The sequence below is a fragment of the Centruroides vittatus genome, unplaced genomic scaffold (assembly GCF_030686945.1).
Source record: "Centruroides vittatus isolate TY-2023 unplaced genomic scaffold, ASM3068694v2 contig_883, whole genome shotgun sequence".
NCBI lineage: Eukaryota > Metazoa > Arthropoda > Arachnida > Scorpiones > Buthidae > Centruroides > Centruroides vittatus.
Window position 1 is genome coordinate 1502536 of NW_027122575.1, and position 20390 is coordinate 1522925.

Consider the following 20390-nt stretch of genomic DNA (forward strand, 5'->3'; position numbering starts at 1 on the left):
GATATAATGCTTGGAAAATGTTAAAGGAACATTACAGCAAAGGAAAAAAATGAAAATGAGAATTAATCATTAATTATACTAAATAAAACAATAAATCATTAATTTATTATATTGAATTTTTTATTTAAAATGTTCTCTTTTAATATTATTATTTAATTATAAGATTATATTTACATATTTTATTCAAATAAATATCCATTGTAGAAAAAAATTCTATTTTACTCAGTTTTATTATTAGTAATGTTCTCAGTTACATGACAATATTGGATAACAGACTAGAGTATATAACATAGTCAGAAGGCTTCTTCTAATTTAGAATTATTATAAAAATCTTATACCAATTTATATATGTCTGTCATAAAACACTAGCATTAAGATATTAAAAATTTTATTAAATATGCACCCACTTTACTTACTTTATATGCATTCAGGTATGTTATGCAGTCACTGAATGTTCCATGAGCCCATGATAAACGTGATCTAAAAATAAATATATATGTTTAATAGAAAATAAATAAATAATTGTAATTATATATAGGAATTTAAAAATTATATCAACATCCTATCCTTTATGTCAGTGGTTCCCAACCGGTGTTCCGCGGAACACTGGTGTTCCGTAAGCATCTTCCAAGTGTTCCGCAGATTTAGCCGCAAATCAGAAAGTGTACAATCGTATTCGAGCCGCCGAATATCAAAAAATTAAAATCATAAAATTTTCATAAACTTAAATATATATGTACAACTCGTACTTATGGAGTGTACTACTGTTTCGAATAAGATAAAGGCAATGATAAAAACTGAATGAAATATGTAAAAAACATCATGCACAAGTTTCCCATTACATCAGGCATAAGTTTCCCATTAAAGTTATTTAAGTATATTTTTTCCTGTCTTAGAATTGGCATTAATAATATGAGTAGAGATTTTGAATTATAACTGCTCAATTCTAATAAAATAACTGATGACAAGCTTATGTATTTCATATTAACTTAAGTAAGTGTTCCGCTAAAGAAAATTGCTCACAAAAGTGTTCCACATCCTAGAAAACGTTGGGAACCACTGCTTTATGTTATAATATTTTGACATACTATAAAAGTTAGATCAAATACTATAAAGTATATATGGACTGAACTTTTTACTTTTCCATGATTTATAGCAGACAAGATCCAACTAGACTTGCTTCAAGAGCCACATTTAAAGAGTCAATAACATAACACAATATAACACTATGATGTTAATGATACTATAACTATACTACATTTTGATAATCAAGTTATTTACTGCAAGGATGTTGATTTAATGCAAGTATCCTTCTTAAATAATATCTTCATCTAAGGAACTTACAGTAAAATTTAACATAGAAAAGTTACTCTATTTGAGTTTAATTTCCATTTAGACAGGTTTTACTGTATATTAATTACAAATAATGAATATATGTACTAATAGTAATCAAAATCTGCATACAACACATCAAATTGTAGTCAAATTCCTGAATGGTAAAATTGTCACAATATAACAGATCACTAAATATTTGTTCAGAAACATAATATAAAAAATAAACATAAAAATAATGTGTAATAGGTTATTATTTGTGTTTGATTTTAATATCAAATTTTAAACTCTTACTTTTAATATAACTAGTATTTTTAAAATTTATATATTTAAACAATGTTCTTTCAGAAAATTTAATATTATAAAAACTAAATTTATATATGATATATATATATGTATATATGTATAAGGATCATTTTTAACTTACTTGTAAGCTTCCAAAAACTTCTGGAAAGGTTTTGCAAAAAAATCCTTTAAAGACAGACTAGCAGCTGCAAAAATATATTTATTTAATATTTCATGTTCAGCATTTAAAAATAAAATTATGAAAGTTTACAGATTTACATTGTTAGTGTAGTTTAGCATGAATGAAAAGTATGAAGAATAATGTAAAGTTTTTCACAATAAGTAAATAGTTAACTAATTTGAAATACCATAATTTCATGTAGGTAATCCATGATAGCATATACTATGCAGAAAATTACTAGAACAAAACTAAGACCTTTGCATAACCCATCTCTATCCTTTACCCCATGCCTCCAGAATAGTTGTTGAAAGCATGACACTTACTGGTACACAGTTTAAAAAATAGCATCTCAAGTATTACAACATTGTTTTTTTCTATTTTATTACACTTCACCATAGGTAACAAAAAATGTAATACTGTAATATTGAAAGGGAGTCTCCAAATGCCATGTGTCAAAAATACAAAAATTTCTTTTTTATTATATTGCTCATTTCTGTTTCATTTACCAAATATTATTATTAAATTATATATTAAATGTTAAAATAAACTCCAAAAAAAATTAATAGAAAATAATTTTAATGTTTATAATATCCAATGACATTGAGAGTCAATCACTCAGCTTTTTGTTTGCTGAAGAGAAGTCTAAACTTCAATCTGTTAAACATTTGCTATTGAAAGTGAAAGCAGAATGCAAAAAATAATTTTGCATAGCTAATTTGATTCCTACAGGAGTTTTAGATAAGTGATATTTTATAGTATTATACAAATAATGTATTTATTTATTTATACATGTAGGCAGAAAAGTCCCAAAGGACAATTGATATCTGCCTCCCCAAATTAACAAATATACATACATAAATACAACAAATAAAAAAGTTAAAAAAATGAATTAAATGTAAAAATTGTATAATGTTTTTTTACATTTTAATTTAAAACAAAAAAATTAAGATATAAAAAAAAATCATCAGAATTGTTTAAATTTTGAGAATGATGATGAAAAAAAGGACCTTTAAGATACACTCAAACAAAAAAATGGAGTGAACATGCATGATGAAGGTCATAGGTTTTTGCAGAAACATGTAAAAATAGTCAATCATAATAAATAAAACCATTAAAAATTTTAAAATAAAGTAAGCGAATCAAAATATTTGATATGCTGAAAAAAATGAAGGAAAACCTAATCTAATCCTTACAAAGTTAGCATTCTGAGTGTATAGTAAATTTCATAATTTATTGATAGATAGATAAACTTTTTCAAGAGCTCTAGAAATTTTATCTAAGAGGGAAGGCAGAGCCATAGACCAAATGGGTAGTCCATAATCTATGAATCACTGAAAATTAGTACAAAAAAATAGCTCTTAATGCACTTTTAGAAAAGTTATGTTTACAAAATTGCCATAACATTCCATATTTAATAGCCAGAGATTTAATTATTTTACTGATATGATTTTTAGTGAGTTTAGTATCAAAGATCTGATGAAGTGAGTTTAGTATCAAAGATCATTCCCAGATCCCATTAAATGATGTAACATTAACAACATATAGGAGTGGAATCATTGGAAAAAGTAGGTAAAGGAGAATTGAGAATTAAAACACAACACACCACCACAGTTTTTTTGTATATTAATCCTGAGATTAGCAGAATCAAATAGATTGCTTAATAAGCAAATATCAGACTGTAGGATCTTTAGATCAGAACTTATCAATTTAATGTCAGCATAAGCAACAATGTGAGACTTAAGATGGCAAAGATTGTTTACATATATTGAAAAAAAAACTGAAAATAGATCCTTGTTGAACACCACAAAGGAATAAAATTTAGAAATTCAAATTTGCCTATTTTGGTTTTACATTTTTGTAACAAAAATAATTAAATGTAATTAAAATATACCTCACAATATTCTTTTCAGCTACTGTAATTTTATAAATATTAACCACATCAGTGTATACTCCATAGAAAATTGCTAAAATAAAAATAAATATGCCTGCATCTACAAAACTGCTGTTAAAAACATGTCACATAACTGGTGCAGATCATAATCCTGAAAGTGTCATTTCAGATATTCTATTCTCTCCTTTTTTAAATTTTATTTTTATCAGAAATTCATTGTAAATGTAATTAAAAAATAAGTAAAACAAAAAAAAACAGTTACGAATGAGTCACAAACTACATTAAGTGTCAAAAATAATAATAATCATACTTGGTCAACCAAAGATAAGCTCCCTCAAATGATAAGGACCTGACAAACTAATCATCAGACCAATCAATAAGATGCCAAAATTTTCTTCTTCAATTACTGTTTAAAAAATGGTTATGAAAAATTTATTTTACTACTGTTGTCTAACTCTACACAAAGTTATTTAATAACTTTTGTCAATCATACAGCCCACTATTTCTAAATTCGAATAATTTAAAGAAACAATTTAATATCTTCCAGTCATTAAATACCTCTCTTAAAACCTGTTATTAACTATTACTTTCAAACCTATCCATTATTAATTATTACTTTTAAATTAATTTTGAAATTTAAAATAATTTGTTAATTCCTTTATATTTAAAATAATTTATTGTTTTTTTTTTAATTTTTATTTTTCAATATACAGGGTTGTTCAAATTAAAGCTATCCTATTCAGGAACTTTTTGCAGAGAACCAATGGACAACATTTTGCTACATTTGGTTTACACATATTTCAGACCATGGGGAAGAACGTTATGAGAAAAAGTTCCAGAAATCACCACTAGGGGCATTAAATTTACAAAACATTCTCAGTCAATTGTAATTATCTTATTCAGGCATATACATGTTTAATTACTGACAATCAGCATGAATTAAGCACTGCTGGAATGAACCACAATGATGCAAAACAGGCATCCTCTGATTGTTAGCATCAGGGCCGGATTTAACAATCAGAGACCCATGGGCACAAGTATGGTGGGGCCCCTTTAAAAGTAGGCATATTTGATGATTTAGAAAGTTTACACAAAATACTGTACTTTCAACTAGATTTCAACTAGAAAGTTGTAAACTTCATTTAAAAATAAGGTTATTGTAAACATACATATATTTTATTGTGTAAAACTAATTATTTTAATTTAATTGAAAAATAACTATGTAAAATTTTTTCCCAAAATTTTCCAATATGTTTCATAGGTTTTTTCCCCGGATTTAATTTTCTCTACTTGTGGCCCTTGTGGTTAGGCCACACTACGCTGTCGCAGTAATAGAAAAAAAAAATTATGTTTAAACATAGTTTTTTGGGGGCCCTGGGCACCAGCCCCAAATGCCCTTATGTAAATCAGAGGATTTACATTAGCATCAATTAGAGGGTGCATTCAATGTGGTGGACATAGTTAAAAACTAGCAGCTTCTACTGCAAAACAGCATTCTTAACTGCAGCATGCAACTGATCTGATGAGATCTATTGTATGTGCTGCAGTTAAGAATTACAAATGTCATTAAAACCGTCAGTAATTAAATGTGTATGTTAGAACAATATCCCCCCCTCAAAACTACTCCTCATGGTCTGAAACATGTGTAAATGAAATTTAACAAAGTTCACTCATTGGTTCTATCTGCAGAAGGTACTGAATAGAATAACTTTAATTTAAACCATCCTGTAGATTTTTCCATTTATAATTTAAATATTGTTAAATGATTTAGATATTAATATTCCATAAGTTCATAACAATGTTTCATTTTTTGAACATTTGTCTATATAAACCAATGTTAACCTAAGAAAAATAAAAAAAATATTCTTTGTATACTAAAAATCTTTCACTTCCAGAAAAACAATTTAATTTCTTTATAGTATATAATATGGTGCAAAGATTTACTTAATTTCAAGATATTTAATAATGTTTTAAATTGTGTACAAATATTACTTTAATTACCGTATTTTACAGACTATAAGATGCACTTTTTTCTTCGAAAAATTGCCTCCAAAATTCAGGTGTGTCTTATAGTCCGTAGCGTCTTATAGGCATTTTTAAAAAAAAATTGCTTAAAAATTAAGGTGCGTCTTATAGTCCATAAAATATGGTAATACAAAATAGATTTCTACAGTATCCATTTTAAAAAATGTAACAAATAAGTTAAAATAGTAATGATGTCATCCTTAATTTCCTTCATCTTGTTAAAAAAATTAAAATTAATGCTGATGTTTGTAAAAAAAAATAATATATGCAATTGCTTAGCTCTTATTCACTGTAGAAAACATAATTTGAAACCACCAGTTTGCTTTTAGTTTTCTCAGAATTATTATATGGAAAGAATAGAATTAGCAAAATCTTATCAGCTTTCAAGACAAGTTTAAGTAAGTGTGTCTAATGATACCAATTTTCCACTTTCTTATATTAGGAAAGTGGAAAATAATTAAAAGTGTCATACATATACATGTCTTCAATGATTTCTGAAAGAAAAGAAAAATCACAATAAAAATGAGTGTGTGCGAGACAAATAATATTTCACAATTTTTACAACCACTCTTGATAAGTTGAAACAGAAGCAAAGCTGTTAGGCAAGATTATAATTGCAATTTAAAATTGACAAATAACTGATATCCTCTTTCAAAGTGACTTTAAAACACATAATCCATGGATTATTCACAAGAAATTATGATACTTATCATGAAAATATTTCAATCATCAGAAATGAAATTTGAATTTCTAAGCATTGCAGTTCAATAGCATAATATGACTGAAATTTTAATTTTCATTAATATACAAATTTCAAGAATTTCTAATAAGGAATATTGCACTATTATACATACTAGATAATGGCATCTTTATATAGATGCCATTCTCATTGTTCACAAAAAAACAGATTTTTATTAGTTCCCATTAATGACTCTTATCAACTTGCCCCTAAAGTTTTAATGGCTCATTTTCATATGTATGCAAAAGTATCTTATAAATGACTTTCCACTAAGTTAGACTTTAAATTGTGTACTTTATATTTTAAGCAAATATATATCTAAAGTTTTTAAATCAATTAGTTAAAAGGTTAACTGTATCTACATAAAACTAATTTTGGAGATTTAAATAAATAAAGTTACCAATTATAAGGCAATCTTCCAAACAATTGCAAGCATAACCCAACAGTATAAGCTTGCTTATTTTTACATCCAATGGTAAGTGTAACATAACTTTACCAACAAAGGTTAAATCACCATCCTGAGATGTTAAACGACCATTTGAAGTCATTGCTAATGCTCCAACCTAAAAAACATTAATATAAATAATTAATCAATTAATACTGTAAAGGATATAATATAAATTAATCTTATATTCAAAACATTTAAGTTAATTAAATAAATTAAAAATTAATAAATGATATTAATACTAAAGTATTTTTCTAATAATGAAAAAATGCTTTTCAACTCATATTTATCATTTATAAAAAAAAATTAAGTCGATAAATATCAGGTAAAAATCTATTAGATTCTCTATAATTTTAGATATCGATTGAGTACCAAAATTTATTTTCTATCACTGAACTTTGATATTTTTCTTGTTTAGTCATATTAATTAGTTAAGCAGCAAATGAGTGAAGTTACTCTAACAACTTAAGTAAAAAAAATACTTGCAACCAATTCACATACAATTAATAAAATAACATTCAGAATTCAAATATATCCAATATAAATGGAATATAGTCAAAATATTTTTGAAATTTTAAAAAACTAAAAATTTATTAGTATAATAAACTCATTAATAATATGAATAATTATCATTAAAAAAGTTGTCATGTTCCAATCTCTAGATAATTTTAACTAATAATATGGTGAAAGAATAGTTTACATCAGGATTTAAATCTGCAATGTCAATGTGCAAAAGTATTATTAATTATGCTATTCAAATTCAAAATAAATTCCTTCCAGACATACACCAATTTAGAAATAAATGTATATGATAAGATTATATCAAAATTGTAAAAAAAGAAGAAAAGATTCTGTTTTGACCTTAAAACTGATTTCAAACTCATTTGATAAAGTGGAGTAAAGTGGTGTAAGTCTGTTATAAAACTGTCTTAGGTCACTTGAATTTGTCAGTGGTGCTTTTTAAAGGGACCTCAATAGATTAATACAAATTTCAAATATCATTTTAATTATTAATCAATTCTAACTTGTCTTTTCTGATAACTCTACTTTTATATACATGACATCTTTTTCTTTCTTAGATAAAAAAAAAAAAAAAAGCTTCAAAGTTTGGAGTAAATCTGCATTCTGCAAAAACTTTAAATTTAAATGATCACCAGTAAGTACAAATGAAGCTGAGAAATGTTTGTCACAAAAAAAGAACTATTCACAAAGATATATGCTTGTGTATATGGATATAATTTTTGAGACTAAATGCTTGATCCTGATTACTGATAAAATGTACAAATATCAATACTGGAAAACTTGTCCTATAAAATAGAATCACATTATAAGTTCAATATTTCCAAATGAAGATATTTTGATAATGGATTACAAATGAAAATTCATATTTTAAATATTTGAAGTCAGAAAATCTTTCTTGTAACTCGTTTGTCAGCTTGGAAATCTTCCAATAGCACTTTTCTGGATACATAACATGAAATTCAAATGTGTGTCAAAGATTTTAATGTAAGAAAATGGTAAACATTTTTCTCTGCAAACTATTTTTCCAAAAATATAATTTCAACTTAAAGGCAGAATATACTAAAATTCTGTCATAAATATCAAGTAATTTAAATTCACTATAATATTTCAATTCAATATAATATTCACCAAAAACAAGATTTTGAACTGGCAGTTCAACTGTATTTTTATCTGTTCCATAAATGTTTTTTCCACACAATAAATAAAATGCTTCAGCACAATTCAACTTAAATCAGCAAACATCAGTATGATATACTCTGATTTCTTAATATTATTCAAAAAATGCAGTTGGACTGTCTATATCAGGGCTGGCCAACCCGCAGCCCAACATGTTAAATTGTGTGGCCCTCTAAGCAATATTATATATCTATTAAAACTTTTGTTCCCATTATGTGTATACCAAAACAATTAAATAAATGAAAATTTGCATGTCTCATTGTTATAATGCACAAGTGCAAGTATGAACTCTTGGTATAACAATAAAATCTTATTCATTTTGTATTTGTTTTACTTTTTTAAAAGCATGTTTGCCTAAATTGTGGCCCGTCGTAATGTTACGCATGATCAAAATGGCCCGCGAAACAATTTGGGTTGGCCAGTCCTGATCTATATAGTTGAGACATGATGTTCATATAAAGTGAAGTGTTTATGATCACATCCAAGACATTGTCCATCATCATGTTTTACTGCACAATACTTACCTATATATAAAATGTAACACAAATAATGACTGACAATCTAGGTTCAAAACTAGCAGCTATGCCAGCTTTTACCAATTATTTTCAGTACATACTGTCTGTAATCTTAAGTATGATTACTATTATTATTAGTATTAACATTATTAGTATTCGTATCATAGTACTATTAGTATTCACAAATAGAAACATGACATAATTTTACATTTCTATTAACACAATGAATAAAAACTGAAGAAACACAAAAGTGAAAATTTTCTACTTTTCATAGAAATTTGACAGAAAATGAAACCCTAAGAAATTTGACCAATAGCAAAGCTGTTTAGGAATGATGTCGTAAACATTATGTACAATGATTTCATTTTAAAAATGGAGAGCAGCATGTCTAGAAAACATTTATTTGAATTATGAAAAGATATTGAATTTGTTTGCAAAATTTAATATCTCTATACCAAAATATGTATAATTTTTAAAGATGGATCTATGAAACAAACTGTATAAACTGTTATTTAATCAGCAGATTGAAATTAGCAATTCAGATCTCGATATTTTGATTTCCACACAAGTAATGTTCGAGAGGATAAACAATGTAACATTAATTTTTAATTCATGTTTCTGTCAATGTTCTTCAGCTTCTATTTTTGTATACAAATACGCTGAGTGTAATCAATGTCTAATTTACTATGTTTACTGCAGACTTATGAAGATGCCAGATTGTGTTTTAGTTTCTTTTAAAGACATTAATTTCCCAAATTATTTTCCTATTTCAATCCACTATTTGTGAAAATTAAAAATTGTGCTGTATCTGTTACGCTATACTTTAATCAGCAGCAATGAAAAAATGCAATAATGAAATATTGCCATTCATTTTTCACTGGTCCTATCTGCAACTTTATTTCTTGTGATCTATACATTTGCAAAAGCCTGACATTTTTTTTAGAAAGTAATTTCTGTAGCCATTTACATACATTTCTTTATGAAGTCATATTCTGATAAAGGCTTCAATTAAGCAGCAGTTTAATGGGCAATCATATAACTTGCTTTTAATACACTAATGTGATAAACTTTATTGAAAATGATTACTACTTTTTCAATGAGTATTCTAACTTTTCCACTTTTATGGCAAAATAATCAAGGTGTATCAGTCTGCTGCTTCAGAAGACCCAGGTTTGAGGCCAGGTCAGGACACTCAGAAATTTTTCAAGGGTTGTATGTTCTAGAAATGTCAAACCCTGTTTCTCATCACTCAGCCTTATTGTCCTACATTGTGCACCTAGCCAAATGATTAAGCAGGTCTTCAGAACAAAATTAAAAAACAGTTCTTCCACTTTGGCTTCATGGAATTTACAATATTTGTGTTTATTGTATTTCAAAATACAGTTAATATAGTAGTATCTCTGAATATTGTATTCTTTAGTAACTACTACTTGTTGGTTATAAATCAAACATGTTGATATTCCTATTAATTCTATTAAGAAAAAAAAAATTATTATTACTATATCACTTAAGGATCTTCATTAAATGTCCTTTTCTTGGTGATATAGATTGAAAACTTTAATTATACTTTACTTCACCACACTGGACAAATGGCAGGATTTTTTAAATTTTGATACATCTCATCAGCTACAAGAACATGCTGAGAAACAAATATATTTAAAATATTACAAATTAAAGACTAAATACAAATAAAAATTTGATGTCTTCATAACTTTCCTTAAAATATTTTAACAAGAATCCAGTGTTAGAAGGATTTTTAATCAGTTTATATATTTGTAAGCAGAAAAGAGCATTAAAGGAAAGATAGGAAAATATTAACATGAGTACTGTCAGCAGTTGTGAAGAATGTGTGAAGACATCAAATTTTTATTTGTATTTAGTCTTCAATGTGAAATATTTTAATATATATATATTTCATCCTAGATTTTTTAAAATTCTTTCAAAAAACATTTAGATTGATGAAAAATATTTTGAAAAATTGAATAATTTGTCAGTGCATAAAATATGGGACTAGTAGATGAGATTTTCAGTTTTTTGATTTACAAAATGATAATCTACTATATAAAGCTGAAAAAATGGGCAGTTTCTTTCTGTGACAGTATTCCAAAAACAGCCATTATGGGCACCCCTAGCTATTATTTAAATTAATTAAATTAACAATATAAATTATTTTATATTTTTACAGTATAATACTCAGTATATTTTTATTTGTAATTTAGTATGCCCCAATGCCTGCATCAGGCCTTTTGACTTGTATGACTATAATTATCATTCCTTTTTACACTTTTATCATCACTATTAGCCACTATTGCTGTTAATAATAGCTTAAAATGCATAAGGGTTCATTATTATTATTATTTTTTTTTTTTTTTGCAAATGACTGATTATTAATAGTAGCCATTATCATATGCACTTATAAATTTAAAAAATAGTTCCATAACTAAAAGACTCAACAAAAGAGCAATACTATTCTGAATTCAGGTGGGTCAAAAATAAATATATATGTGAATAACAAAATAACACATTAATTACATAAAAAATACCTCTTTTAATACAAGTATAGCCCTTTCTATATCTTCTAATTTTGGGGGATCAATTGCTAGAGCAAGAACAGCTTTTGGTTCTCCTATATCCAGTTGCTTAGACCTAAGAACTAAGTGTTCTAAAGGAGATCGCTAAAAAAGAAAGAAAGGAAAAAAATTACTTTAAATATTACTTTTGATATAAATTAAGCACACACAATATATAAATTTGAAAAAAATTAATAACAGTTTCATTCATATGTTTACAAAAAACAAAGTTTATAAAATTAAAATAAATTCTAAAGATTACAATATCTAAAGAATTTAGCATTTAATCTTTTAATTTCACAAACTTTTACTTTCTTTTATTTATTTTTTGTGAACATACATAATGTTCACAAAAAAAAAAGGATACCCATTAAACTATATTTCAAGATGTAAAATAATTTTTTTTTTTTTTTGTAAAAATAAACAAGCAAATGTTCATTGCAACATCACCACAATGCTGGGCTGCAATTTTCAATCATACTTTAAATTTATTTAATTTAAAATATGTGCTTTCCACCTCAAATTAGTAATGGCTTACCCCTGTACATCATACTTTTTCTGTTAGCAACAGAATCGTGTTGGCCATCTATCTACTCCTTTCAGGGGAAAATGTTTGAATTGAAATAACGAGAGTTTTCAGTTTGGGTCGGAAATTTATATGTAGTTAATTGGAGCCTTGAGACCGTAAGGGGTTAGATAGATGAAAGCCAAGACCAGATGTGGTCTTGGCTTTCATCTATCTAACCCCATTCTTGAGATTAAAGGAGAACAGACATGCCAACAGACATTGGTAATTTTTTCAAATTGCAGCCCAAAAAATGTCTAAATTACAGACAAATTTACAGTGATAATTTAATAATTTTATCAGAGTATTTTTTAGCTATACAAATATTAATTATAAATAAATTTGTTGTTAGATATAAGCAGCATTGTCATCATCTTATATTATTAATTACACAATAATTTTAATTTAATAATTGCAAAACTTCTACAAAAAGAATCAGATTTATTTATATAAATTTACTATCAGTTATGCCTTAATATGAAAATTATCACCTTTAATTGTCCAGCACAAATGTTTTAACAAAAATAAAAACGTTTTCGATCGTTTTCAACGGTCATCTTCAGTTACAATTCAAATTCAAAAAAAAGAACGATAAAATAGAATTAAATACGAAAATAATATAAATGCGCATGCGCAACTATAAATATATCGTGCATGATGCCTAATATACAGAATAAATGAATAAAATTATGTAAACAAAAATACGTGGCCGCATCTCTTCTATGTTGTTATTGTTTATCTTTATAAAACGATTTCCATGCGGTTGATAAAGAATCCGCGTCTCTATGATTGATACATCCCGTTTTTTCTTGGGCTTTATATATTTCTAGCTTTTCTAGATGTTTGATTGTATGTCTATTGTTCGTCGGCTTGATGACGGAAGCTTGGTCCCACAATACCTCAATATCTTGTTGCTTGGCGTATGAAGCTAGAACCGTACTGTCCAGATTCTTATTAATCGAGTACTGGTGTTCTTTGATTCTTTGCTCTAAGTGCCGTAAAGTAGCTCCCACATAAACAATATCCGAATTAAATCGTTGGTCCTTTATTGGTATGGAGTAAACCCCCGTTAAAGAGTTCCGATCTTCTCTCTTCTTGTCATTCCTTAACAATTTGTAAACTGTCGGATTACGTCGGTAAACGATACGTATATTATTGGCCTTAGCAATTTCGTTTATCATTTTGTTCAAGAAGGGATAATAATTGATTACCATCTTCTGTTTACCGTTATCCGCGGGAGAGTGATTACTTCGATTCTGGAACGTTGTGATAAGTTTTTCTACTATATTTCTCTGGTAACCTTGTTGTGTTGCTATTTCGAGTATGTAATCCAATTCTTTATAGGTATCACATATGTTTGTGCAATGAGTATAGGCACGCTTGATCCAAGATCGGAACGCCGCATACTTAATATGCCTGGGATCCACCGATTGATTCGGGATGATGATAGTATTTAGACCCGGTTTCCGGTAAATGTTCGTCTTGATTTCCCCTTCCCCGCAGGTGATATTAATATCGAGGAAATGAACATTATTATAGCTCTCCTGGTCCAGTTGTAAAGTTAAACCATAAGGGTTATCATTGATATCATTTAGGAATCGTTGAGTGTTGTGCTTATTATTCCATAGAATGAATATTCATTCTATGGAATAATATAGCACAACACTCAACGATTCCTAAATTATATCAATGATAACCCTTATGGTTTAACTTTACAACTGGACCAGGAGAGCTATAATAATGTTCATTTCCTCGATATTAATATCACCTGCGGGGAAGGGGAAATCAAGACGAACATTTACCGGAAACCGGGTCTAAATACTATCATCATCCCGAATCAATCGGTGGATCCCAGGCATATTAAGTATGCGGCGTTCCGATCTTGGATCAAGCGTGCCTATACTCATTGCACAAACATATGTGATACCTATAAAGAATTGGATTACATACTCGAAATAGCAACACAACAAGGTTACCAGAGAAATATAGTAGAAAAACTTATCACAACGTTCCAGAATCGAAGTAATCACTCTCCCGCGGATAACGGTAAACAGAAGATGGTAATCAATTATTATCCCTTCTTGAACAAAATGATAAACGAAATTGCTAAGGCCAATAATATACGTATCGTTTACCGACGTAATCCGACAGTTTACAAATTGTTAAGGAATGACAAGAAGAGAGAAGATCGGAACTCTTTAACGGGGGTTTACTCCATACCAATAAAGGACCAACGATTTAATTCGGATATTGTTTATGTGGGAGCTACTTTACGGCACTTAGAGCAAAGAATCAAAGAACACCAGTACTCGATTAATAAGAATCTGGACAGTACGGTTCTAGCTTCATACGCCAAGCAACAAGATATTGAGGTATTGTGGGACCAAGCTTCCGTCATCAAGCCGACGAACAATAGACATACAATCAAACATCTAGAAAAGCTAGAAATATATAAAGCCCAAGAAAAAACGGGATGTATCAATCATAGAGACGCGGATTCTTTATCAACCGCATGGAAATCGTTTTATAAAGATAAACAATAACAACATACAAGAGATGCGGCCACGTATTTTTGTTTACATAATTTTATTCATTTATTCTGTATATTAGGCATCATGCACGATATATTTATAGTTGCGCATGCGCATTTATATTATTTTCGTATTTAATTCTATTTTATCGTTCTTTTTTTTGAATTTGAATTGTAACTGAAGATGACCGTTGAAAACGATCGAAAACGTTTTTATTTTTGTTAAAACATTTGTGCTGGACAATTAAAGGTGATAATTTTCATATTAAGTCTAATTTCCAGTAATTTAAAGTTGGTTTCTATCAGTTATGCCATCTAAGTACTCTAAAACCAACTATTTTTCAGACATTGAAGTATTTCAGAATTAAAATAAAATCTTTATGCTGTTTCTTATCATCTGCATGGTTATGTATTAGTTTTAAATGTTTATGTGATTGCAAATGAGATAACTGAACTTGAAATACTTAAACAGAAAAAAAATGGTAACAGTTGCTCAATTAGTGAGTGTACAAGCCCTGCTCTAAACCAATCCTTTTCTAGACATTTATAAATTACTAATTAATTTTAAAAAATACGTAATTATATTAGATTTATTATGAAAGTATGATTTTTTCTAACATTACTTGTAAATTCATTTGTTAATCAATTTTTGTATGGTACAACTATCAAATTTTGCTATATAAAAGTTGTTATCCAACTTATATCAGTACATGATTTGACACTAAACCAACTCTTGCAGTTGTTTTCTATATTTTTATTGCCATTTAACTTTGAAGACTAATATTTTAATATTAAATTCATCATTAAAAGGCAACTTTTACAATTAAACAAAGTTGTTAAAATTTTCTCTTAATGTTGTATTATATTAATTACAAAAAATAAAACGGGACACTTCTATCATCATCTTAGTTCTTATACCCACTATTTTTTTATTAATTGATGTTCATAATTTGTATTGTTTCTTCTTTTTAAGAAAAAAAAAAACACAAACTATTGGGATGCTAGAATTATTGTTATTAGGCTGATGTTCTTTCATTTACATTTTCTAGCTTTCTGAAAATCTTTGTTTACTGATCTTTAGAAAAAAATATGAAGCTGTTAACAGCAAATAATAAATATAAAAAGTAATTATTTATTTATAATAAATTTTTAAAAACATTTGTAGGATTTTGAGTTTTAAACTTGAAAATAATTGAAAATATGGCTAGAATTATCTTATTGAATCTATCTTGATCTGATTACATCACTTGCTAATACTTTTTTTAATTACAACATAATAAATATGATATCTATATCTATGATATATTGCAGTGTTCCACAACCTTTTTCTACTCACGGCACACCTATGACTCAACATAGCAAACCAAAATGTTATTCCCCTTAAAAACGTATGATATGAGACTACAGTAGAGCGTCGAAAAGTGGAACGAATTGGGGACTGGGGTCCTTCCAGTTAATGATTTGTTCCAGTTTCCGACTTTGTACGAAAAAATACATTAACCTGTCCGATGTTCAAATTTTTCTCCGTTGTGTGTCGCTTTGTGTTGAATTTTCATCGATTTTAAGCCTAACGAAAATTTTTATAATAATCATCGAGGCTATCGTATCGTTAAAAATTATTTCTCCATTTTGTACAAACAAAATAAATATATTAAAGAATATAAAAAACATGAAAATTATACTTTAGAAGTAAATTTAGTATCAAAAACATTCGATTCAGCACGACACAGTCCGACTGAAAATCATTCCACTTTCCGGCCATTCCACTTACCGACGCTCTACTGTATTAATAGAATTTTGTAATGCCACAAACCTATTACCGTATTTTATGGACTATAAGACACTACGGACTATAAGACGCATCTGAATTTTGGAGGCAATTTTTCGAAGAAAAAAGTGCGTCTTATAGTCCGTAAAATATGGTATTATTATGTTTGGTTTTGTGAGTTATACTCAGTTGACACCGATGGCTGTGTAGTATGCTGGACCAGAGTGAAAGCATAGTAATTTCAAAACAAGACAAATATTAAATAAGTGTGTCAGTGTGTGTCTGTATTCAGGAATTTTCCAACAATATGACATGTATTCAATATAGTGTCCTTCTGTAGTGTGATGTATATGTTTCTATTCAATTTTAATGTTCCCATGCTTTTGTGTAGCGTGTGTGGTATGACACCTGTACAGGAGAAAACGACAGTTACAATAAGCACCCTATCCATCCTTCACAGATGCCTTACTTCCTAGGCAAGTTCTGCATACTTGCTGATTTTTTCAGTGCATGTGTTTTATACATTGAGTGTTTGGAACAGACATGTATATAATGTATGTGATTTTATTGTGTCAGACATCACACTCATTGACACAATGAGTGTGATGTCTGGTCTGTTGTGGTATATTGTTTTATCTGTGATTATGGCTCTGTCGTACATTTTGTGGATGTTGTTTTCCAATACTGTCTGTGGAATGTATTTGTAGTATATTCATGGATATCTAATAATTTGTGTTTCTATGCAAGCTCTTGATGTATATGCTACTTGATTATGTCTATGTAAATTATCTATCTGTGCAAAGAGCTTGCAACCAAAAGTGATGTGTTGTATGGTTTCTGGCACAATGTGACATTTTCTGCATGAGTTGTTTGTGAGTGTTGTATCTCTGAGTATGTGTTTTCTGTAGTTTTTAGTATTTATGACCTTATCCTGTATGGCAATCATCGATCCTTCCATCTCCCCAAAGAGGCATCCCTGAGCTAACCAGCTGTTTGACGCAGTTTTGTCAACAAAATCCTGGGTCAAGTCGTAAGGATGCCTGCCATGGAGTGCCTTTTGAGCCCATGATTGCTTAATGGTGTCTATGCTTTTTGTGTGTTGTGTGGTGTCCATATGTTGTGAGTGTAAATTTAATGGTGTGTTATTCGAGTCTGCTAGAGTTACTGCTTTATGTAACTGTGATGTTTCTTGCTTTTTGTAGAAAAACTCTTGCAGTGTCTGTATTTGTTTGTAGTGAAGGTTAACTATGTCAATCAGGCCATGTCTGCCATCTTTACGTGGAAGGATTAATCTTTCTATGGTGGATTTAGGATGATGTTTATGCTTAGTAAGTGTTGTTCTTGTTTTTATTTGGAGTTGCTCAAGATCTGTGTGAGTCCAATGTATAACTCTAAAAGAATAAGTGAGTACTGGGACGACATTTGTGTTTATTGTATTATCATCATCTTATTTCATCAGTGCTGCAGCAGAGAATGAAATACAAGCATAAGAAACACAGCAACTGTGATAAAAATATTTAAATAAAACTTGAAATTAATAGAATATGTAAAAGTTAACATCACAGCTTTCACCTTGTGACGGCACCCAGCACACTGGTTGCAGAACACTTATATATTGTCTATTGAAGTACATTCAAGGTTACGCTTCATCAGCTTTACATCATCATTCTACTATATTACAAAAACATACAAATAGAAGATATATTCTGAACACAATATCATTCAAATATAAATAAACTTGTACACTTCTCTCTTTCTTGGAGATGAAAACAAAATCTCTAATTTCCTAACCAGATTTTGGTCTCCATATGTACATGTTATTAGTTATTAAGTTTATCTCCCAAACTCAATATTCGTACTCCATCAAATTTACAGAAATCATTGTCTTTACATATTTAAAAAAATTATCTTTCATTATTAGAAGATGCATCAATCAATGAACAAATGTAAATCACACTTATTTAAAAAAAATGTATATACTAATTAAATTTATTTATTGATCAATGTATATTTTAAAGAGCAAAGAAAAAATTTGAAAAACTTGAGATAACCAATCATTTATTGTTATTCTCTTGAGATTGTTATTTCTAAAACAATCTCAGAATTATTTAGTCTAATTAAATTGTTTATTTTTGTATACACATTCAAGTTTCTATGCTTTTATGAAATTAAACTATACTTAATCAGATAAAGTGTTGAGGGCATTCATAATATTTCAAGACTATGCATAATATAAAAATCAAAATTAATGTAGAAAATACATGAAGTGTGCAATACCATAATATTGTAAATGCCAAAAAACAAACTTTTCAGGAGAGAGAAAAAACACTTTTTCTAGTGAACTTTTTAATCAAATTCTAGAACAGCGATTCTCAACCTTTGAAGCTCTGTGACCCCCCAAATAGTAAATATAAATAAAATTAATATTTTGTGACCCCCACCCAAAGGGATAATAACAGTAAGCCTTACTATTACTAATTGAATTTTGACTGTAATTATAAATGTAAACAAATGCAACCATGCAACCATCACATTAATTTCTTTTCTTTACATGTGTACTTATTGTAAGTAAAATGTTTATAAGTTTATAATAAATGAGTTCATTATTGTTTTGCAGCCCCTCTTTAATATCACTGCAATCTCCAGGTTGAGAAACACTGTTCTAGAAAAGTAATTTTAACAATTTACACTTTGGAATAAAACATCAGGTTTAATTTCAAACACCTAAGTGTAATAGGGAGACAAAAGTAGGGAAACAAAAAATGTAAACTAAAGTAGGGAAACAAAATATGTTTAAAAACAGGGTTAGAGCCATAATGTTGTAAATACCAAAATTGTGCAAGTGCATAAGGTTGTAAATGCCAAAAACAATTGCAGTCATAAAAATGAATGTTTCTACAGCTGAAGAACAGTTTTTAATACCAAAAAACTATATTTAAATTATTAAACACAATTTACAAAAAATTCAATATTAATGTTAACATTAAAAACTGGTAATAATCTAGGGCTGCTTCCTGGCTTCACCAATGTTAGGCCCACAGTTTTGATACTTGGAATTGGACTGCAACTTTTATCAATTCTAATATAATTATGATAAATAAAGGAAAATATAAACAATGAGATATTCAATGTAATAAAAGTTAAAATGTATTTAAAAATTTCAAATTTGAAAGATTAATGGAAGTTCGAATATCATTTCAAAAATATCAAATAATAATAAAGTTACATAGATTAATTACTAGGCATTCCGCCATTCAGTTATCTGCTTTGGCTAGAATCTTCTTGAAATAGGTTTGTTCTATTGGAGTTAAAAATGGTATCATTTTACCAATGCCAGGTTTCTTTTGAGGAATCCAAAAATGGGAGCAAGGCATTGAAATCATCAATGCTAACTCAGTTTTTCATCACATTAACCCCACTGCACCATCTTTCTTTAGAATGTTCTTCTTCCAATTTTCTGCAAATTTCTTTTTTTTTTTTTTTAGGTATTTCATACTTCAAGAAATTCATTTCAATTTTAGAATAAAATTGTAAAAAACTCACTGCATTACAAATTATTTAGAACAACAAAATGGTGTAAATATAAGCTGTAACATTTTACATGCCAAAAGTCACGTGGCTTGCATTTTGGCACTTAAAACGTTATGGCTTGCACATAAATTCAACTTCAAAATATAGCCACTTAGAGCACAACTATCGCACAATATTTTTTTGTAGAAGAAAACATTGTGTTTAAAATTCATTTCTTCAATAAAACGTATTTTGAGAAAAATGGCATTTACAACATTATGGCATAATACACTTCATATGTATTTTCTACACTAATGTTGGTACTGTATACTATTT

The 20390-nt window shown here is 28.3% G+C and overlaps 1 protein-coding gene across 1 annotated transcript in view; it reads right to left on the reverse strand.

Annotated features, from left to right (window-relative positions):
• Positions 1–20390, reverse strand: part of spn-E (spindle E) — a 141360-nt gene that overhangs the window by 73337 nt on the left and 47633 nt on the right. The window contains exons 14-17 of the mRNA XM_067280367.1: positions 11655–11786; positions 6854–7016; positions 1760–1823; positions 417–480 (exon numbers count right to left, since the gene is read on the reverse strand). Coding sequence (XP_067136468.1) covers positions 417–480; positions 1760–1823; positions 6854–7016; positions 11655–11786 — 423 coding nt within the window. The remainder of the gene's footprint in view (positions 1–416; positions 481–1759; positions 1824–6853; positions 7017–11654; positions 11787–20390) is intronic.